The sequence below is a fragment of the Nuphar pumila genome, chromosome 13 (assembly GCF_984573655.1).
Source record: "Nuphar pumila chromosome 13, dmNupPumi1.hap1.1, whole genome shotgun sequence".
Classification (NCBI taxonomy): Eukaryota; Viridiplantae; Streptophyta; class Magnoliopsida; order Nymphaeales; family Nymphaeaceae; genus Nuphar; species Nuphar pumila.
The window spans coordinates 95,578,904-95,602,720 of NC_143261.1; the positions used below are offsets into that span (position 1 = coordinate 95,578,904).

The 23,817-nt window shown below is 39.8% G+C and overlaps 1 protein-coding gene across 6 annotated transcripts in view; it reads right to left on the reverse strand.

Annotated features, from left to right (window-relative positions):
* Positions 1–881: 881 nt before the first annotated feature.
* Positions 882–23,817, reverse strand: part of LOC149819301 (actin-related protein 2/3 complex subunit 1A-like) — a 56,614-nt gene continuing 33,678 nt past the window's right edge. For 2 of the 6 annotated variants that reach the window (XM_089985842.1, XM_089985839.1), the window contains 10 exons: positions 21,863–21,932; positions 11,113–11,186; positions 10,954–10,996; positions 5,815–5,896; positions 4,785–4,873; positions 4,576–4,661; positions 4,361–4,424; positions 2,399–2,529; positions 2,227–2,285; positions 882–1,819 (listed from right to left, as the gene is read on the reverse strand). In XM_089985842.1, the coding sequence (XP_089841968.1) occupies positions 1,764–1,819; positions 2,227–2,285; positions 2,399–2,529; positions 4,361–4,424; positions 4,576–4,661; positions 4,785–4,873; positions 5,815–5,896; positions 10,954–10,996; positions 11,113–11,186; positions 21,863–21,932 (754 nt within the window). In that variant the 3' untranslated portion in view covers positions 882–1,763. Of the gene's footprint in view, positions 1,820–2,226; positions 2,286–2,398; positions 2,530–4,360; positions 4,425–4,575; positions 4,662–4,780; positions 4,874–5,814; positions 5,897–10,953; positions 10,997–11,112; positions 11,187–21,862; positions 21,933–23,817 lie in introns of those variants that run through there. The other 4 variants (XR_016427414.1, XM_089985840.1, XM_089985841.1 and 1 more) reach the window with 4 other exon arrangements.

The window sequence follows — 23,817 nt, forward strand, 5'->3', positions numbered from 1 at the left end:
CCTGCCCAAAGTCATCTGGTAGAGGCCAAGGTTGTTAAATGCGATGAGGCGAAGCGAGGCGTTGAGCCTGCGCTTCGCCTCTGAGGCGTACGCCTCTCACAACTGGAATGGAAGTGAAGCGGTGGGAGGGGAGGCAGTAAGAGAAGGACCACCCGCCCAGCTGGTACGGAAGCGAGGGATATGCCGGTCGTCCGGTGGTTGGAGAAGACTGAGCAGCAGCTGCAGCACAGCAACTCCAGTGGTCGGTGGTCACAACTGGTCGGAGGTTGATGAGGGGCGCATCACAGCAACGCCTCAGTACCTTGAGCGTGCGCCTCGCCTCTGAGGCGTACGCTTCAGGTACTGAGGCGTACGCCTCTCACAACACTGGTAGAGGCTGGTAGAGGCAACTTGTGAACGTCCCCAGATTGACTCAACCGGGGCATCCCTAGGCAGAAAAATCAAAGCTCCATGTACTCTCCATGGAGCACGGAGAGCCTTAAGGGTTTTACCAATGTTTTCATTATCAGTGCGAATTGGCCTGAATCAGCCGATATGTATCGTATCGACAAATGTTTGATATGCTATAGGAGCCTGAATCACCCCTTTCAAAAATCACATGTCGGCAAATTTTTGATATGCCAAAAGGGCCTGAATCGTCCCCTTTCAAAAATATTCCGGCCAAGGTGGGTTCGATCCGGTGCATTGAATGGCCCTGTTTATTTTTCAGTTCCTAAATCCCTAACCCTCCTAAACGACGATCCCTTCAAGTTTCACCTCTGAGGCTGCCTGTGGCTCCCAATCCCGCTCCCCCCTTCACCTCCTCCACCAGTGTTGGTCATCCTTCACCTCCTCTGCCGCTCCACCAGAGCCACCTTCAGTAACCCTCTCTCTCTCTCCATTTGCGGCTACTCTCTAAGGTGCCGGCTACTGCTGGCAGCTAGCGAGGCTGTCTTACCTGTAGCAATGTGCTACCAGTGAGCAGAAGCCAGACCCAGCCTCCCCTATTTTTTTTATTGTTTACTTTACATGTCAAAAACTATTTATTTTTTATATTTTTCTGAACCATTTTGTTTCTAAAATTTTATTCTGATTTTTTCTGATTTTAAAGATTTCTTCTAAATTTTGCTGTTTTTTTAAAGTCACTTTTACATTTTATGATTTTCTTAATAAAAAAATAGTTTTTAAATTAACCCAATTCCGAATGATACACGTCCAAATACAATACGTCCCGATTCAGGCTTTTTTGAAAAATCTATACGGGTCAGATTCCGATACTAACAATGGGTTTTACCAACCAATATGTGGTCGGTGATTTTTTTTCTTTGGCCCAAGGATGAGGGGGTTTCCCCTTGAGCTAAGCTAAAACAGACGTTTTTTTTCTTCTTTTTGGCAAATGGAAGAATAAAGTATACAAAAAAGCCCCAGCATCAGATAAAGATATGTGCAAATCTGAAGTCTCTTTCTCTCTCTTTCACATCCAATGCCAATGCTAGAAGCTACTCCATTGCATTAGGTACAAAAGAAGGCTTACTAAGGGCCAAAACTACATACAGATAAAATTACCGGCAGTAACAGAAACAAAAATTACAAGAGATACCATTAAAAAAAAATCAAAATCCCACTAACAGATTGCGTAAGTGTAAATTCTCAATGATACCAAGGGGAATGAAAAATGGGGCTTGTCAACATGAGTGGTTTTCTTCAATAGAAACACAGCCAAACGATACGCAGTTTGACAGTTGCAAGCCTATCGTAGTCACTATAATCACCATCTGCCATCATCAAGCAACGATTTCCCCTTCCTTCAACTCCCAGATTACTATTTTCCCATCCAATCCTGTAAAAAATTGGCAAATTTGATCACTTGAAAGGGAAATTACATGTATCATCAGTCTATATGACCTGCTGACCAGGGTCTGGTTCTGTCACATGGATACTCCATTTTGGCACTCGTATCGCAACCCTTTGTATACTAGTCATATTGAAAACTTCATAAAAATAGCTGTATCCCCATATCCACAGCCATATCCGTATGACATAGGTCTGGTTCATAACAAATCAAAAAAGGTCAGTCAGGACCTAAACTGGCTCAGGTGACAGCTGAATCAATCCCATTGGGGTGAGTCCGCTGGGTGAATCGAGTTCTTGATCAGTCGGAGACTAAGCAAGGGTCCAAGCTGAATACAATCCAAATTTTTAGAACAGGTGACTTTGACTACTTTGTATGTCAAATTATTGCAATACCTGAAGTGCTGAAGCGTTTCACAGCGCTCTCCCCATCTTTTCGCAATGGCACTATACAGCTATAAAAGAAAAGAATGTCAAACCAGAAGTTTATCAAGAAAAGAAGTTTTTCCAGACAAATATAAAGAACCAATTGCAGGCTAGCAATAGAACATATAGTGAAAAGACATACTTGATGCAGTTTTCATGAGCGCCACCGCGAGGTCTTGATGGTTCAACTGCATCGCTGCTTGCACTGTGTTTTGATTGACCATAGAATTTTCCAAAAGCCTCGGAAAACTGTGAAACAGAATGAAGCCCATACTGAGGGCAAAATTGGTTACTATGAAAAACCATACAACCAGCAAAATTTCTTTCACTAGCAAGCATGAAATCAAAACCCACGATTCCCTGGCTATGATGCCACACATCTCAACACCCAATTACTAGGAAGAACAAGGTAGAATAATAATTGTCAATCCAAGAAAAAGAAAACACTGGAGTAATTAAAAATCATCGAAGGGTTTAGACTTTGGAATTTATTCAGCAACACTTCAGAGTCAGACTTCTGCAAAAGCTAAAGTATGTGGCCTACAAAGTCAGAAGCAATCTCAACAATTTTTTGTTTCTCCACTTAGCAACCATTAAAGACCAAGTTTAAGAATGTAGGATCTGATGCATTTGCATTATGTCCAACCCAGTGGTGTATATCCATGCTTCTGCCCATTAAATAACGAAGAAAAGAACCACTTTACTGTGTCAGCTAGGTGGTAACTGTACTATCCTTTTCCAGTTGAAGATTTGCTATTATAGGGTTTCATATTGATTCAAGGGCTATTGGCAAGACTTACCTAGTTTTCTTTAGTAATTCATTTCATATTCAAGAAATCTTTAATTAAAAACTTGGTTCTTTGTTAGCTTATCCACATGCATACCCACTGTAGCTATCAAAACATTAGCCATAGTTTATAATTAATTAATTACCCTCATCAAGTCTCCCTCTCTCTTTACCAATTTTACCCTCGTAATCAGAAAACCACCTGATACAGTACTTGTCGGAGCCTGTCACTATGGACCCTACAGTAAGAATTAGGTGCTCAAAGAAAAATCAATTCCGCGGTTGTTGGGATGGTGAATGGTTAGTAGACATCAGTAAGTGAAGAACCTAAGGCTGTGAACATTTTCAAAGGTCTGCCAAAATCTTCAGACGGTGAGGGTTGATAAGAGGGGTTTATAAGGAGATTGCAGCTTACTTTGTGGACCATTGAAAAAGTAGGAGGCAAACTTTTTTTTTTTAATATACACAACAAAGAAGGTTTCTCCAGCCCCTCCAGCAATTACAGTCTAAGTGCTTTCATGAGGTTCTAATAATAAGGGTACAATCAATTTGCAAGATTTATGACAGCCCTGAAGAACATTTTGGATTGTTAACTTGAATAGTGAATTTGTCATTTTAATAATTTCAAAGGCAGATCTGAAACCTCCATGAAAAGGAGAAGACACTATTTAACAGAACTTACCCCAACTATTTTGGTTAACCATAGGAAATCTGGTCACACTTTTGTTTATAAGAATTTTAGGTATGAATCTGAATTAAAGAAAAAGGATACGTGTTTGCAAATAACCCTTGACTCAATATGGAAATCTCAGGATAAGTTAGAAAGTTGTTTTCTTTTAGGAAATCATGATAAAACTTTTAAAAGAAAAAGCCAAAAAAAAGACTACAATAAAATAAGAAACAAAAAATAAATGAAATGTTAAATTGATCTTAGTAGTTTGTAGTGAATCTAAAACAAGCTGTATCAATTTGAAGTCACCAAAGATAAATTGATTTATGAGTTGATTAAAGTTACAATTTTGAACTGCCAGTTCAATACATGGCCCAATAAATACCCCATTATAAAATGGTCCTCGGAATGTGAGAACAGGGCATGAAAAAATTTTGGCCTGTGTACCAAGATAGAAGGTGGAGAACTGTTTCATAGGAAACACCCCCCAAAAATGGAACAGTTATTCCATGGATTCACATGTTTGTTCTTGTTTTTCCCATACAAAATGAAAGGAACCCTCACCCCAAGAAATAAGGGTTTCCATGCCACGCTTATCTCTATTCAGAAACAAAGAGTTACTTGTAAAGCATGTAATCCACACAAACCTGTGAACCATATCTTGAGCTCGATGGTAAAACCTTTCTCTGATCGAGAAATCTGACAAAGCTCCTAAAAAATAGCATAGAAAAGAATAAGTAAAAAAAATCAAGAATAAATTTATGGAATTCAACAGCATTTTCAAAAGAAATCAGACTTGTTCAACCTATGCAACATACAGAAATATACTTTGGGTGGATTAATAAACAAACTACTAACATACCATATGCCTCTTTTATCTGCTGTGAAAATCATGGGGTTACAATCAAATCCCACACCAACCACCATCCTCTCTGAAATAAAGAGGACCTGGAATAACGAAGTGCACAATGCAAACATAATCAAATGAATGAGTTTTTTATTAAGAGAGTTGTCAATATATGCATCTGAAAAAGATTACATATACAGCATAAAGGAAGGATGCTGACCCACATCACGAAGAGGCAAATCACGAAAAGAAACGGTTTGAGCAGATGCAGCTGGACCAACTTCTTCAATAAAATAAATCATGGAGTTGTGACCTGAAATATGACGGCAAATAACTGGTCATCAGATCATCATTATCATCCAAATTCCCAATCAACCAGAATGAAGTATTACTTGCATAAAAAAACAAACACAAGAAAAATGTGCAGTTGTACCAACTAAGATAAACAATGCAGTAGTTTTCTTTTTCCCAAGGGAATATCTTTTCCAGATCATGTACATCCTATAAATTATGCTGATTAATGGTGGACGACTTTAAGCAACACTCGGGAACAGGATGTTATGTGAAATATTCAATATATGAATATACTGTTCATAGTTTCAGTTGAACATGTACATCACATTATTGCATCAATGCAGAAAGAATAATATAAAATGGTGTTTTTTTGCCCATAAATATATTTTCCAAGATGACAGCTGATGCGTTAAAACAAAAGAAGAAGACAACTAATGGCCCTATTAGTAAACAAACATGTATGTTCTTGAATTTCATTAATCATTCCATATGGATGGTAAACACATAGAACATACACTCCAACCCATCGAACTTTGTGTTGGCATGTTTCATAATAGATAAATATGTATTGTTCTTCATAAAAGCATGCTTCTAACATGTGCACCAATTTTCCAGTATTTGATACACCTACATTTGCCATTAATGATCCACGAAAAGAAAGGTAAAAGTTAAATTTCAGGCTACAAGTTTAAAGAATACAAATATCATAGATTCAGAAATAACAATGAAAGGAGACAACGTACACACAAAACCACTGTTTTGGGTTTAACATCATGACATACACAAGAAAATTTTATTTAAACAAACAAATGCACCCACACGCACTGTTTTCACTGTTCTCCAAGAACAGGTGCCATTAAAATTGCTTGTCAGACATCAGCAAGAACACATCTAGAATCAGAAAGATGACCCATAGATGAAACTATATGATCTGACAGGGAAAGGAAATACGTAACTGACCTACATAAGCTAGCGTACTGCCAGTAGGAGACCACTTGACACCAAATGCCCAACTAAAAGAGAGATCTAGCTGCAAGATTTGCTGATCACCAGAAATATTTAGTCAGTTACAACGTAGGGCCAGAACAGACAACTGCCAATCATTGCTTTAAATGACCAAACAGTAATAAAAATAAATTCACAAGGAAAAAAATCAGCCATACAAAAAATCTTAGAAAATATATGGAAATCAGACAAGAAAACCATATAAGAGGGAAAAGGTAAAACCAATACACAACCAAAAGAAAAACAAAAATATTATTAAGGAAAGTAGGCATTCATACATATCAGAGTAACACTACACTGATCAGGATAAACACTAGAAACCAAAAAGTCAATGTTACACGAGCAACAAGAGTCTGGGATAAAACAAGAAGACAAAGAGGAATACAACAGGAAACGTCTGCTAACTTCCAACAGTTCCCACAGCATAGAATACTGACACAGATTTGTGGTGTTAATGTGTGCGTGAGAGAGAGAGATGTGGGCCCCCAAATAGCTGGGCCTAGAATGTCCCATATATCCTGGTCTGAAGAATGCCCACTTTGGGGCACGTTTGTGTGCCAAAAAAGGGGCTCCCATTGAAAAACAGGGCTCTTTCCTCACGGAAAGAGACTCCCATGTCTCAACAAGATTTTGTGGGGCCCGCAGAAATGCATGGGCACTGTGCATTTCTGCGGAAACGCACGCAAACATGCCCTTGGTGCTAACATAAAATTCCCCTCAATATATGGGTATCATATGAATTTACATGTAAGAAATAGTAATATGGTAAAAAGTGTCATCAAGGGCAAACTTCTTCCATCAAGCTGCACATGGCAGATGAGCATGGCAACTTGCATTAAAAAGATGTGTGGTGCTTCATCCTGATAAGAGCAACATAAAGATCTTTATTTCGGTTTTTTCCTATAAAAATGACGATGGTGAAATTGCAAGATGAGAGAGATTAAGGAATGCCTTGCAAGCCACAAAGGAGGACAAAAACCAAGAGATAGTAGACATTATAGGTGCCATAGCATCAGAGATTATTGTAATGTAGAAGCAATAACTTGACACCTTAAACCACCTATGAAGCAATAAATCTAATAGATATCAGCCACTATAACTGCCAAAAGCACTACTCAGCTTCAATGATGGAGTAAGCTGACATAATGCCACCATCTACCAAATAACGATTGTTCACAACTTAATGATCTCAATATGCCATACTCAAAGTGCATTCAGTAATCAAACAATTTACTTCATCTTGCATCCATATTGTTGTGAATATGTGACTGTAGAGGCTTGATTACAACAAACATGATTTTGGTCATATAAGCTTAGGAGCTAAATTTCAATAAGTTAGGGGTGAAAAAGGAGAAAATGGCAAGAGAAATGGAAGAGAGAAAGAAGTTAGGACATTAAAACAATTTTCATCTCATTCATTTATTGAGTACATTACATGAGATAAAAAAAACTTGTAGATACTAGACAGAAACACCCCGGAAAAATAAAAAATGTAAATAAACTAATAAAGATATAAATATATAATGTGTTGGTAACAAGACAAAATTGCCCCAGTACAAAAATGCTAATGACTAATATGAGTACTACTACTGCTACTACTTTTACATCAGATCTTAAAGTCGAGAACTAAACCTATAGTCATGATGGAAAAAAAAATTCTGAGTAGCAACCCCCATATTCCATCAAAGAGGAATTAATAGCTATTAAACTATGTCACATGGGTGCGGGTGCGGGGGTGCGGCAAAAATATAATATAATATATATATATATATATATATATAAAGTCTAAAATTTGGACATAAATGACCCTGGGTGCGTTGACTGCACCCAAGGTCAGGTTGACCACATAGGGTGCGGGTGCGGCACCTAGTTGGAGAATCCCTGTGACATTAAAAAAAAAAATTCTTGGCAATTTTTTTTAAGTCCAAAAAATTGGACCAAAATGACCCTAGGTGTGTTGACCGCACCCAGGGTCGGGTTGACCACACCCGGTGCCGCACCCGCATCGATGCGGGTGCGACACCCTGCTTGCCGAATCCCTGTGACATAGCTGTTGAAGCAAACGCCCAGTTTTGAGGCCAACAGCATCCAATCGATAAACCCAGAGAGAGAGAGAGAGTTCGTTTCATTCATTGATCCCTAATCCCTTTAAATAGGGATTAGTCAAATAAAGGTTCACAAAAAGAGTCACACATAATTTAACTTAATTACGTATGACTACCCAAACTTATAAATATTACTTTTTAACACTCCCCCTCAAGCTGGAGCATATATATCCATCATGCTCAGCTTGTCACAACATCTGGAAAAACTGGCACTTGCAAGAGGTTTTGTAAACACATCTGCGACTTGTTCCTCCGAGGTCACATGACTAGTAGTGATATGTCCCCTCTACACTAAGTCACGTATATAGTGACAATCAACTTCAATATGTTTTGTCCTCTCGTGAAACAGAGGATTGTTAGCTATATAGGTGGTTGCTCTATTATCACACATCATCAACATTGGAACAGGAATCTTTACATGTAAATCTCTGAGAATAGATCTAACCCACATCATTTCAGCAGCAGTCTGAGCCATAGCTCTATATTCTGATTCAGCACTCGATCGGGCTACTATTGTTTGATTTTTACTTCTCCAAGTAATTAAGTTTCCTCTTACAAACACACAAAACCCAGTGGTGGACTTTCTATCATCAATGGCCCCTGCATAATCAACATCTGAATACGCAACTATATCAAGTGAGGAGCTTTGTTTGTATAGGAGTCCCTTTCCAGGAGAGGACTTTAAATACCTGAGAATCATCATCGCAGCTCGCCAATGCAATTGAGTTGGCTTGTCCATGAATTGACTTATCTTACTCACAGCTAAGGAAATATTTGGTCTTGTCACAGTAACATATATAAGTTTACCAACCAAGGAACTAACACTTCTACTGTGAACCGGTCAACCGGTTCTGCTTGTTCATCATCCATATGAAGTTTCAGATCCATTGGGATGTTGGCTGGTTTGGCCCCTAACATTCCTATTTCTTGCAATAAGTCAAGCACATACTTTCTCTGTGATAGAACTATCCCCTCACTGCTTCGAGCCACCTCTATGCCCAAGAAATATTTAAGAGGACCAAGATCTTTTGTGACAAAGTGCTTCTGAAGATGAACTTTGGTATCTGAGATATCCCTGACACTGTTTCCTATGAGTATAATGTCGTCCACATACACAACCATAACCACAATACCAGCAGAGGTCTTCTTAATAAACATTGAGTGATCTGATGCCGACCTGTGGAAGCCAAATGCAGATATAATTTCAAATAACTTCTGAAACCATGCACGTGAACTTTGTTTTAGACCATATATAGTTTTCTTTAATTTGCACACCTTTTCACACTCTCCCTGAACCTCAAACCCTAGAGGTAGCTGCATGTACACTGTCTCAGACAAATCACCATACAAGAAGGCATTCTTCACATCTAATTGGTACATACAAACATATGGGGTTCTCACTGCCTGCCACCTTATTAACCGTATGCCCTCATCATCGTTCGGAGAACAATTTCCTTTGCAAATTCTATACCCCAATGCTCCTCTTTTCCCAATTTCTCCCAAAGTGTTTGGATGTCTCTGCTTTGTTCATAAACTGGGACCCAATCGTGATAAACTTTCTGCACAAGCTACCAAGTGTGTTTTCATTAGATATCCTAAAAACCCAAAAGGGAAAGGGATACCGGTGTTATGATCCCATTGCCCATCGAGAGTATGTTAGTGCAGATGTATCTTTCTTTGAATCTGTCCCTTATTTCTCAAGCACTGCATCCAGACTACATGTTAATCAAGGAGATGTCATGCCTCTACCTATACCTCCTTTTCTCTTAGAGTTGATTTCTCAGAGTATTCTTGCTTCTCAGTCTTCCACAACGGCTCAGTATCGTGATCCTCCTTTAGTGTACACTCATAGATTACCTCCTGAAACAGAACCTACACCACCTCCTTCCTCTGAGGTAAGATCTCCTGAAAATATTGAGCTTTCTGCTATGGATGATGACAGGCCGATTGCTATCTGGAAAGGTACAAGATAGTGCACATTACACCCTATTTCTAAGTTTGTTACAGAGGCAAGGCTTGGGGGGCACATGAGAAATTTCATCTCAGCTATGATACCATGTTGAAGCAGACGCCCAATTTTGAGGCCAGCAACATCCAATCGATAAACCCAAAAGGAGAAAGAGAGAGAGAGAGAGTTTCATTCATTGATCTCTAATCCCTTTAAATAGGGATTAGTCAAAGAAAGATTCACAAAAAGAGTCACACAAAATTTAACTCAATTACATATGACTACCCAAACTTTTAAATATTACTTTTTAACAATAGCCATTGGAGTTCAAAAAGTTTTGCAACTCACCATGTTGGTGTTTTGAAATAAATAACTAATTGTGATTTGATCAAAACAGTGTCATTGCAAACCCACTAAAGATACTTTAGTGGACATTCACAACATCAAGAATTTTGATGGTCATGGAAGGTACAACTACGCGAATGCATATGAGGGGCCAGTAACACTATTGAAGAAATACAAGCAGTTAAAAATGAGCTCTCCAGATGCATCTTTTAACCCATAAAAATGTTGTTTTAAATTGACATTCTTTTATCTTGAGCAAAACTAGGTAGCAGGTCCATATTATACGTTTTCTATGGTCCATAAATGTTCTCCATGCAGTGTAACATAGAGAAGCATGTCCTTGACATTCATTACTGATCAAGAACATGATGGAAAGTACTTGCAAATATTACCCGTTTAGGTTGCATTTATGTGCTGCAGAAACCTGGTGGCTTCTGCCAGACCATGACAACAAATACACACACAAACTAAAGTTGCTTTAAACAGTACATATGCCAGCTACTTCATACATGATGCAGTGGGTCAATCTGCAACCAACCACATCGTTGTTAATGGACCCATCAATATAGAATCCCAGGTGAAAATTCCAAGAAGCTTCAAGAAAAATAGCTGGGCCCTTATTTTTAAAAGCCCGAACTGTGGAAAACGAACAGATGGCAAAAAGGGCAATTTTTATGCCATTGCAAAATGAAATACCTCTCCGAATTTTGATTCAGTGGATGGGCTTGCTCCTAAATCCCTAAAATGAAGGTCAATATGCAAAATTTTAGACTTTTCAAGTGAGAATATAAAACAAGTATAAACAATGATGACAAGAAAACAACTTAAAACTATCTCAAGAAAAATTTTGCATACCTTGAATCAACACCTTTGATGAAAGCAGAGAATATTCGACACTTCCCATCAGATGATGTTGTTGCAAGAAGATCCTGCAACAAATATTAAAACCAGAGATCATTAATGATGAAAAAGTCACTCTGAACTATTGCAACAGCCCTGCAAATCAATTTCTATTTGTAGCTTCATCCATGAAGGAAATTAGTTTATCAGCTGTTCACATAGTAAAGTTATTAGCAGGAACCAAATAACCATATCCAACCAGGAGACAAAACATGTTCGAATTATTAAAACATCAGCATCATAGAATATACCATTAAAGGCATACTTAATCTATCCTTCTGACATGTTTCCACAGATTTCCTAAGGGGGTGTTAGATTGTCACGGAAGAGGGTACCGCGGCACCTCTTCTGCAGACTCTCCTTCCGCTGAAAAGGAATCGGACCCCCCCCCCCCCCCCCCAACGGGAACCATTTCCACTGAAAAGGGGGGTCCAGTGTTGATTTTGGGATTCCTTTCCTCCTGGAAAGGGAACTCGATGTTTGTTTGGCCACTGTGACCCCGTAAGTGATAGCACAAAGACAGAAAGCTCCATCAGTCTACAGTTTGTCAATGATGCTGTTGTATTGGACCCACACACATGCCTTTGGTATAAAATGTGGAAAGACTGACACATGCAAAGTATGAGAAATTCAACCTTAAACAGGTGGTCACAAGCAAAGTAAGGGAAGGAAGTACAGATTGTGCAAAACGAAACCGAGTTGTTAGTCCTAACATGAAGATTAGAAGGTTATTATTGTCACCGTTCCCTGATGGGATGCAAATATAATATGTATTTTACTGTATTTTATTATAAGGCTTGTTCTACTGGTAACTACATTGTGGTTGATGTGCCAGCAAGGACAAACAGTGTAGAGAAGAAATAGAGAGTAAAAGAGGAAGAAAGAATGAATAGAAGAGGGAGAAACGATCCACCCTCTCGACTCTTATAGCCCTTTTTTTATTTCATTAGTGTAACAGAACTGTCATAAAAATACCCCTGGATATTATAACATTGACTATATAAAGGTACAAAAAGCACAAAGTTGTGATTAACTCCTTAGTTGTCAAAAGTGACGCCTAGGCGGGCTAAGTGCAGAGCCACTACCTAGGCTTATGGGTCTAGGCGGTAGGGACTTGTTTAACTCAAGGTTTTAAAACCCGTGACTGGGGACTCGACTCGTGACTCGGCGGCTCAACTCGGTGACTCGGACCGGGTTTTGTTAACTTTTGATTTTAAAAGAAAAACAATTTATAATTTGTCTCAAACCATGTGTTTCAGTAAACAAGAGATCCTTGGGTTGTGTTAAGGCATGTAATCACTGAAACTGGGAGAGAGATGTGACTCTTTCTTAGGTTGCTTTTGAACTGATAACAATTGGCATCAACTAAATTAGCTTGGTTTTTGCTTGTATTACTTCCTGGGTTTGTCAATTTCTAGTTAAACCATTCATAGAGAGCAGTAGCATTGAAAAATGCATAGGCTGATCTCAGTCATACTATCTCATAGGAATATTCCCAACTTACCAGTTACCCTTGTGTCATGCCCCTTATACAGTATTCTTAATGCATGCCATGTGTCCTTTTTGTTGTCCATGTGACCATATATAAATGTACATCCTTGACAAATGAACAAAGGTCATTAAAAACAACTAATGCTGTAGCAAAAACTCTAGGATAGCCTGCTAAATAGCCTTCAAATTTCTTTTTTAGACAAAGGACTATGGAGTAAGTTGAAGAATAACTATGGTGTAAGTTGAAAAATATGAAATTAAGTGGCATGACAAAAATTCTCAAAAGAGATGCAGCATATAAAATCCTGGTTGTTCACTCCCAAACAGAGCAAAAACTCTTTTCTCTATGAACACTGGCTCCTAATGTTGTTTCTTATGAATTAGCGGGATTTTTGTATTTTGATGGTTCTGTGCATTGTCAAGCAATCAAGAACTTATATGAAGCTTTGTTGACATTTGTCTTATTGGTAGAAATTTATGGAAACGTTACGAATCCTCTCTTGAGTGACTTCTAGCTACTGGCTACCACAAGGCCAATTACCAGTTTCCAACATATACTTAGTTCCTTAATTTTATGCTTCTGATAATACATGATGAATATTATAGTTGATTATGCTATGATAGTGATACCTAGTACCTGTTACGAAGTTAACACACACACAGGGAAGATAAAAGAAAACACATACCACAAATCCAATGAGCACATCAGTCCACCAAATCAGCCAACACAAGGACCACTAAGGACACACTCACAAGAGACTCTAAGGGTCTGTCTGATTGCTTGTCCAAGATTGGACAGACCCTTAGAACATAACAGACAAAACATATGTTCTGTCTGTAACAACCGTACTTCGTCCCATGTTTGTTTCAACTCAAATAAAAAATCAAATTTCAAACATCCCATAACTCACCCGAGTCAGACCCGAGTCACGCCCGAGTCTTGGCAAGCCGAGTTTGCCTTGCCGGGTTGACTCATTGGAGGGCCGAGCCGAGCCGAGCCGAGTCAACGAGTTGACTCGGCGAGTTTTAAAACCATGGTTTAATTGCCTAATCACCACTTAGGCTGTAGGGACATGGTTGTTATTTTTTTTCTCTTTCTTCTCTCCTTTCTTTTTCTTCTTCCTCCAACCTCAAACGCTTCCTTTTTTTTCTCCTTTTTTTTTTACTTTTTTCTTTTTCCTCCGCCTTCCGCCCCTCCATCTTCTTATCTTTTTCTTCCTCTTCCTCTTCCTATTTCCCTTTTCTCCTCTCGCCCCTCCACTCCCTTCTTTTTTTATTTCTCTTCTTCTTTTTCTTCCTTTTTCAATTTTTTTCTTTTTCCTTCATTTTTATTTTTGTTCTTTAGATATGCCTGCGTTTTCCACATGTATATAAGCTGTTTTTTCAGTTCATATATATAGGGCACTTCTATGGTGGTACACACTTGAATTACATAGATCTAAGCTCCAAAAGCAAAATTTAACCGTTGGATCATGTTTAGCATGGTTTATTTATTATTTTCATGTGTTAAAATTGATTTAAATATGATGTTTTTTATTATTTTTAAACCACCTTTATTTTCATGAATTATGAGCCATTGATTTGCACCTTCTCAAAACTAGATTCTTATAGTGTATTAGATATGATTAAACCTTTGAACATAGTAAATAAACCATGCTAAAACACATCTGTAGGGTTAGATTTACCATTTGGTGGCTAGAACTATTCAATGTTGAAAGCTTTGAAATCAATCATTTATCAGAGTTTAAAAAAGAAGTTCAGCGGAAGATTAGGTTCAAAACAGCAAGTCCCTAGACCTTGGGCGCATTACAACACAAAAGCAGACTACTCCTTACAAACCGATTTGCAATTAAAAAAAAAACATATATATATATATATATATATATATTCGATTGAAATGAAATGAAGAACTAAGTTTTGGTAATACAGTTTTAGAAATCCAGAGTTCTAATCAGAAGAGATGCTTTCAAAGAAACTTTAAACAACATCTATCAAAAGTATTCCCCAAGAGCGCAACGTCAGAAAAGGGCATTGCCTTGAATGCATCGCGTCATCGTGCCATCGCAAGCCGTATCTCCTGTTCACCACCTGCCCATAAAATGGGTCAGTCTCACAACAGACTAGTAGGAGTATAAAGGACAAGAAAAAACAAAAGCTGCAATAAGTAAGATAAACGCTAGATCAAGCAGGAAAAACAAGACTAGCAGATCAAAAAAAAGTACTGTGAAGTGAGCAAGGCTCTAGTAAAGCAAAAGCTATTGCATCACAAGCAATTCTTAAGCTACACAGGATAAGCAATCAACTAGTATGAGAAGCTAGTTATTACTAAGCAAGGAACAGAGTAATCAGTTTAACCAACAAGGGTAACACCTCGACAGGCGTACCTAGCTCAACGAGTAGTGTACCGAACTACCGAGCTAACAAGCAAGCAAGCAATGCACGACACAACATGCATATCTCATGATCATGTGTATAAGTTACATCTTGTCTCATTATTGAGCAGGCCGTTGTGGGTACGCACAAAGCAAAACGTAGAAACAACCGAGATCGATTCGGGGGTCCATTATGCTATGTATTTTATCATACACCGAATGACTGACTGAGTCCGCTTCCTAAGGAGACGGCCAGTGACTAAGAGAGTAAATCCCCAAAGGCAAACAAAGGCCCAATGGATGCGCATCCGAACTTCTGCAGAAGTGGCCTGAAGGATTTCCCCTAACCTCCGATGACTGGGGAAGGTCGAATCTTTGCCCGAGATTGCCATTAATGGCTGTCCATCAGAGTTGTGTATCATCCATCCTCTCTCTTGATGAACCGTCCCGAATGAGCACGACGGAGGGTTTCTTAACCGTCGTCCCATTCTACATGCTCTGGTCTTTCAACCCAATCGAGCATCTTGCCTGTGAAGGCGCATGATTATTATTTAGGTGAGTTATACGTGCCATTGCGCGTTCGAGGCAACCACACAATTCTCATCCTACTCACCGCAGTACGCATCGTACCAATTCAAATGTACAATTACGATGAAAAGGGTCAATCCATAGTGAGGGTAGAAACATCACTCTTGTGATCTCAAACACATGCCATTGCATGTTCGAGGCAGACATAGACCTCTTATCCTACTCATCGTAGTACGAAACGTACCTGTTCAAAAGTACAACCACGATGAGAGGGGTACGGATCTCTCACAGGAAATCCCAACACTTCTGCTTTACAGAAGCCTACGGTGAGCTCATTTCAGTTCCAACTGATCGTGCTCAGGTCCTTTAGACAATCGCAAGCATTCTGCCTATAAGGCGAAAACAACATAACAAGATTAGCTTAATGTGTCAATTCACGCTTAGAGGTTACTACAGACCCTTCGTCCTGCTCTTCGTAGTCCAAATATATCGTACGTGACTAAGGGTACAACTACAAGAGGAGGAACATGGATCCCTTGTAAGAGACCCAACAATACCTTCACGAAGGAAGGAAGGCGCTACTATCTTGGTTGAACTAGAAAGCCAAGAAACTAGGTCTCGCATCAGAGGCGAGGTAACGCCGATCTAGCGATGGCGCAAATACCTCGCTAGGATCCCCGCCCTACTCGTGCACAGGCTTCTAAACAAGGCTAATTGAGTCGTATCGGATAGTTGAACTAAGGTTGTAACACACCTATCCCAAATACATCGGTTTGAGAGATTCAGCTGCTATCTCTGCTTTACAAAGCTATACATCCTTGAAAGTAGGTTCGTACCTAAGACCATCATCTTTGGAGAACCGAAGTGCATAAGTGTGTGTCGTGACCTTTAAGACAAGTGAAACGATATACACTATACACTCGAAGCTACACTCAGGAAGTGCAAGCGGACAAAGGGCAAACCCGTGCATATACCAATACAATGGCAAATCGAGAGGCAAGACTCGATGGGCGAAGCTGCACCGCGATGGTAGAACGCTAGAACTACACACGAGGTATGAGGTCATACATCGATCATCGAAACACACAAGCAGGCAACTACGCACGTAACTCACGAGGTAAGAGATCCTATACTGACTGCGTAAGTGTAGAGGATGACTCACAAGGCATGGGGTTGCACCTCAATAGATCGATAAGCGTAAGCAAGTAAAGAAGCATACGACAAAGATAAGAATACATGCACGAAGGGCAACAACAAGGTAAGGACGAACACATGCAAAAGGTAAGTGCAAGAGCAAGCACGACAACATAGGAAAGTAAAGTACGAAAAGTAAAGCAGAAGCAAGGCCATGACACATAAAGCGCGGGGCAACAAGTAAATGCAGAAAGTAAAGTGCAAGAACGTAAAGGAGGACCAGGATTTGCATCCTGGAGAACAAGGCAGACATAAGCAAGTAAATGCTAGGGCACAAAGCGCGGGGCAACAAGAAAGTAAAATGCGGGAAAATAAAGAGGACAAGGATCGCGAAACCGCGTCCTTGAGTTAAAAGACATGGAATGTAAAGACATGAATGAAAAGCCTAGACACATATAGCGCGGCGGCGACAGAAATGAAAGTGCGAGAAAGTAAAGAGGACAAGGATCGCGAAATCGCGTCCTTGAAGGTAAAGACATACGTATATATATTATACATATACATATATCATCGTCTTTTAGTTGTCTTTCTTATTTTAGCATTTATCAGTTCATTGTCCTTTCACGCAAGAATCCCCTACCTTAAGGGGTTGCGGGTCCTCGTACGCATGCAGCGTATGCAAACAAGAGCTCGAGCCACAGAGGGCGAGCTAGATCCACCGTTCAACCTGGAGAGCTTAGAACGTTAGTATATGCCGTAATATAAATGAGAAACAACAGAGGCAGCAAGGTCTCTCGCAGGCTGCAGTGCCAGAGGCAGGGGCCTCAGCCCTGTCTGGCAACAACAGCAGAGGCAGGGAGCAGGAGCTCCCTGTCTGCCTGCACAAAGAAAGGCAGGGGAGGGAGCAGAGGCTCCCTGCCACGCCTGCCGCAACAAGGCAGGGGGAAACACCCCCTGCCAGAACACGAGACAGGGGCGCAACCCCCTGCCGGCAGCAAGAACAAGGCAAGGGGGCAAAGCCCCTGCTCGAAAACAGGAAAGCAGGGGGCTTCGCCCCCTGCCGGCAAAACGCAGGAGGCAGGGGGACATAACCCCCTGCAGAGGAGCAACAGGCGAGCAGGGGGGGGCACCCCCTGCCGGGATAACAACTGAAGGCAGGGGCGCCCCCCTGCCAAAAACAAAGCAAAAGCAGGGGCAAAGCCTCCTACTGAGAACGAAACAAAGGCAAGCACAAAGACAGGGAGACAGAGCCCCCTGCCGACTGACTCCCAAAAAGAAGGCAGGGGGTTTAACCCCCTGCCGACAACAAGTGACGACAGGGGGCTCAGCCCCCCTGTCGATCAACCCCAAAAAGGAAGGTAGGGGGGTTAACCCCCTGCCGACAAGAGGTGACGACGGGGGGCTCAACCCCCCTGTCGACCAACCCAACACAGAAGAGAAGAAGTGGGGAGAAGAGGTTTATACCTCGAAAGACCGCAATGAGGGGAGAGAAAGGCGGTCGAAGGCGACGAATGGCAGCGGTTGCAGCACCTCGGACGGAAGCAGAGGCTGACGGCGAGTCGTCGGCGCTCGGGGTCCCTGGCGCAGCCTCTAACGAAGGGGAGCCGAGAACAGGGCGAGAAGCTGAGAGGAGACAGTGGTGGCCGGCGACTATCGCTGTCGGCACCCTGCCGCCACTGGACAGAGACAAGAGAAAAGGCTCCCGGGGGTGGTGGGTGGTGGGGGAGAAGAGATGGCGATCGTCAGGAACCACGACACCCACTGCAGAGAGGGGACAATGACGATGGTGGTGGCGTTGTCGCCTGGTGGCAACACCCACCGATGCCAGCTTGGAGGCCGTCGGCGGTGACTACCGGCGATGGGAAGGTCGGCAGTGGGATAACAACTTCAACGTTGGGGGGCTCCGACGCAGTCGACAACAGACAAGAGCGATGCTCGAAGGGTGAGAGGCGAAGAGTGGCAACGATTGCCGGCGGCTGAAGGGGAGACAATGCCTCACAGTGGCGGCGCTAGCTAGCGGCGGAAGGGGAGGAAGCAAAGAGGTGGTGCCCGCCTGCGGTCGATCGCCGGCAACCGAAGATCGTCGATGGCTGAAGAGATGCCGAGGACTTCAATCGCCGGCGGAGGGTCGACAGCGAGTTGCCGGCGTCGGCTCGAATGTCGTCGATAGGTCTGTCGGACGGAGTTGCTCGCCGGCGTCTCCAGTCGCCGGCGGCAGCAGCGAGGGAGACAGAGCAGATGAGAGAGAAGGGGCGAGGGTTTTGAACCCTCGCCCGAGACGCCTGCGTCTTTTAAAAGATGCAGGTTCTCGAGGATTCGAGAACCCGGGTCCGGGTTGAGCTCGGGTCCGGTATGGACCCGGATCCGGGCCCGACAAAGCGGCCCATACCCCACGACACGTGCAGGCACGTGTCTGACACGAGTCGGACGCGATTTTTTTTTCACGGGTGTTACATTCATAGTTACAATCATATGTTTGTTACTAAATTTAACTAGTTAGTGTAAAATTTCTTCTTTTCTCGATGTTTTATTTTTTTTTGTCTTGCCTAGACCGGCTAGTCCTTTTAGGGGTCTTCCACCTAGGCTCCAACTAGCGGTTTTGGCAACTAAAGTCAACTTAACTAATTGACAACAATATTTACCTCCCCCTCAAGTTGGGATGAAAGACGTGTATCATTCCCAACTTGTTTACAAAGATGCTTATGTTTGCTTTGCACAATGCCTTTGTAAGCACATCCGCTAGTTGGTTTGGGATATGTACATATTCCACCTAGAAAAGTTTCTTCTCAATTTTTTTTCAAATGAAGTTGCAATCTGTATCAATGTGTTTGGTACATTCATGAAGTACTGGATTGCTGGCAATATAGATGGTTGACTTGTAATCACTTATGAGGATCATTGGAAGAGTTGCCTCAAGCTCCAATACACAAAGAATAGTGATAAGCCAAAAAGCTTCGCAAGCCCCAAGTGCCCAATACTCAGACTCAACACTCGATCAAGACACCACCTCTTGCCTTTTGCTTCTCCAAGAAATAAGGTTGCCTCCTAAAAATATGCAAAAACCAGAAGTTGATCTTCTATCAACTCAGTGGCGTAGCTAGGGTTCATGTGAGGGGGGGGGGGGGGGCAAACAGGGGTGAAGCAAAAAAAATTTATTTGTGTGATAGTCGGGGGTTCGGGGGCGCTGCCCACGTTTTTTTTTTGAGATAAAATAAAAAATGGCTACAATTATTAATAAAAATCTATTTCATATGGACAAATCGAACTATTTGCTGCAGTCAGGGCTGGGCTGGGCTACAAAAATGGATAAAAATCTATTTCATATGGAATCAGGGCTGGGCTAGGACTGGGCTTTTAATTTTTTTTTAACTGTTTCGGGAGGCAGGACTGGGCTACAGCCCAGTCCTGCCCCCCCCTAGCTACTCCTTTGTATCAACTAAAGAACCTGCCTAATCTGGATATGCATAAATCATAGTCACCTGTATAGTTAAAGGTAATTTCTTGAAATAGCCCAGTCCTGCCTCCCCCTAGCTACTCCTTTGTATCAACTAAAGAACCTGCCTAATCTGGATATGCATAAATCATAGTCACCTGTATAGTTAAAGGTAATTTCTTGAAATCATAGTCACCTGTATGGTTAAAGGTAATTTCTTGGCAAGGGTATTTCTCGAAGAGATTTTCAAAAGTTGATAAATCTCGAGAATATCTCGGGAGTTTAAAAAATATAAATAACAATGAAAAACTAAGAAAATAATAAGTTTAGCACTATTTTTCTTTCAAAAATATAAAGAAACATGTTTTAAAGGTTCTAAAATATAAAAGAAACAAAAAAATAGGAAATGTAAACTTAAAATTAAAAAAAAAAAGATTTTTTTCTCAAAAAATATCATGATATTTTGTTTCTAGCGATATTTTCAAAATATCGCAATATATTCTCAATATTATCGACTACCTTGAAATAGCCGATAATATTGAGATATTTTCAAAATATCGGTGATAGTGGTATAAATATGCGCATCGAAATGATTATGATTGAACTATAATAAGCCTTTGTTCTTCTTTAGGTATCTTAGCACCATAATTACCAATATCGCCAATATTTTGAAAATATAATATTGTTATTTTAGGGTAAGCCGAAATGATCAACAATATATTGCAATATTTTCAGAATATCATGATATGATATTTTTTCTAATTTATTGGGAACATATTATTTTTATATTTTAAGCTTATTTTTTCTATTTTTTGTTTCTTTTATATTTTAAAGCCTCTAACAACTTGTTTCTTTATATTTTTGCTAGAAAAATTATGCAAAACTTATTTTTTTTCTCTTTTTATCATTATTTATATTTTTAAAATTTTAAACTCAAGATTTCTCAAGAAAACCACATTTATTGAAAAAAAACTCCGAGAAAAAACCTCGGTGAGAAATTGCCTTTAGATGATACAGATGACTACGCTTAGCACTCTAGAAACAACTTACATATGGTTACTAGTTGGGGAATGCATATACCTACTTAAAACTCCCACAACATATGAGATATCATGTCATCTGATGGTAAGGTAGATTAGATTTCCATTTCCCAACTAGTCTTTGATATCTAGCTATGTCCTCAAAAGGTTTTCCATCTTTTTGAAGAACTTTATGATTACAATCCATGGGAGTATCAATAGGTGTACATTCTCTCCTAGTCTCCTTCAATATATCTAGCCCATACTTCCGTTGAGTGAGTAGAATGCCTTTAGATGACCAAGGGACTTCCATTTTAAGAAAGTACCTTAATAGGCCTAAGCCCTTGATATTGAAGGCCTCCTTTATATGGATCTTTAATCTCGCAATTACCTCATCATCATCATCGATAACTATATCGTCCACATAAACAATAAGAGTAACATGAGACCCCTTGCTTATGAAGAGAGTATGATCAAAGGTGCACCCTATAAGCTTAAACTTAATAATGGCTTTACTAAATTTCTTGTTATATCCCCGCTGATAACAGTCATCCAATAAACTGTTTTCACTTCTTAAATGGGAGCTGAAAGTCCTTAATCAGTATCCATGTCATACAACTATTGTATATGAAATAAAAAGAATACAATGATCCATAGTCCTCATAGCCATCTATCGTATAGGTCACATGCATTGGAAACAAAACTAACAAAGCATAAAAGAAACTCACGTTATTTGGATGCCATGCTACACCTGTAACTGATGAATTGTGTTTTTTGCGTATCATTTTGCTCACCCACCTGTGACATATTCATGAGTCAGATCAAAGTTAGCAAATGACAATAATTAATCTTAACACACCCTTGTGATTTAACAAAATCTTGTGTGATGGGGGTACTATACAAACAAAAAGATAAACAATTCAGTAACTTATGTTCAGTCAAACCACTCTCCTTGTCATTTTTAAAATGTAGCAATACAACTAACTTTTGGCTATCTAATGCCCCTCATCACTCCTTTATATATATATATATATATATATATATATATAGGTGGTAGATGCTAACCACTTGTCTAGATGGCCGTCAGCTAACTGGGCGTTTGAAGGGGTTTTTGCCATGTGTCACTTAAATCTGACTGTACAAGATGCGTTCAACATAGTCAATTTACTATGAAACGACACTTGGATCATGTTTTTTCGATAAAAAACATGACATGATTTTTTAAGCCTTGAATATCTATGAAAATCCTTAACCATCAATTTTTAAACCTTATAAAAACCTATCTGTGTATCAGAACCGGATGATCCAAGAATCGATTCCTATAAAATCAAGCATTTAGAACACATTTGTCCGGTCAGATTTAAGGATATCTATATCTATCTATGTATATATATATATATAGTGTTACAATGCACAACCATTTTTGCATTGCAATATCATGCACAAAAGATCAATGAACATTTTTTGCCCTTCAAAATGGTCTTCTCATCATTTTTAAGTTGGGTTTTTGGTCCTTTATCAAATTCCATTAATTAATTCCTAAAAGCTGCACAACTTCCTTGCTCTCTTCCCCTCTCGCCAATCTCTTTACTAATGACTGAAAAACTGACCGAAATTTGCTTCTACTAGTAATCAATTCAGGCACTTCCAAACCCCCATGATAGGCATTGTAGAGCTCCAACCTAAGATCACGCGACACGACACTTTGGGTGTCGTACCTGTGTTGACACAGGTACAGGTAACGGACACACCATTTTGCGTGTCCACATTATATTATATTATATATTATATTTTCAATATATAATATATATTTTAGATATATAATATATATTTTCAGTATATATTTTAGATATATAGTATATATTTAGCCATATCCCCGTACCCACATTTTTTGGAATTGCCGTGTTGTACCTTCCATACCTGTACCCGCACCCATACCTAGGTGACATAGGCTCCAACAATATAATCTCTCTCTCTAATGAGGGTTGTTGTCTATCTGTGCTGCTCATTACTAGTCCACCACCCCAAGGTTGTATGTATCATATCGCAACCCGTATTGGTCGGGCCCATAGTTACACCGTATCGTATGGTAAATTTGTAATAAAATTTTCCAAAACATCAAGAAAAATCAGAAAAAATAGCAAAAATTGTAAAGAATCATAACACATGAAACAATGATGAATTTCACAAATACAGACATAAAATCACATATGAAGAATTTATGTCTTGGTGACATGCATAAGAACCTTAAATAATCAAAGATAATATGCTATAAAGGGCAATCCCACAAGAAAAATGCAAACTATGAAATAATATGCATATTAAATAACGAATCTAAGCTAATAAGTAACAAGATTCATAATAATGTGTGTTTATATAAACAAAAAAAACACATTGTTTTTTTAATGCTTAAAATTTTTACATAACTGTTTTTTTAAATTTCAAACAAAAATGAATTAGATAACGTCAATCATTGAGTATCATCAACATCATCTTCTTTTCTTTTTGAAAAAAAATCTCTCTAAATCACTCTTAAGCTCTTCAGGGATGAATATGAACTAGCCACAAGGGCCCTTATATGTTTTCAATTTTTTTTTAAATAAATGAATTTAAACTGCTTTTATAGCGTATCTTAAGATACGCCCCATATCGTAGTGTATCCTAAGATACAGAGGTGAATCGT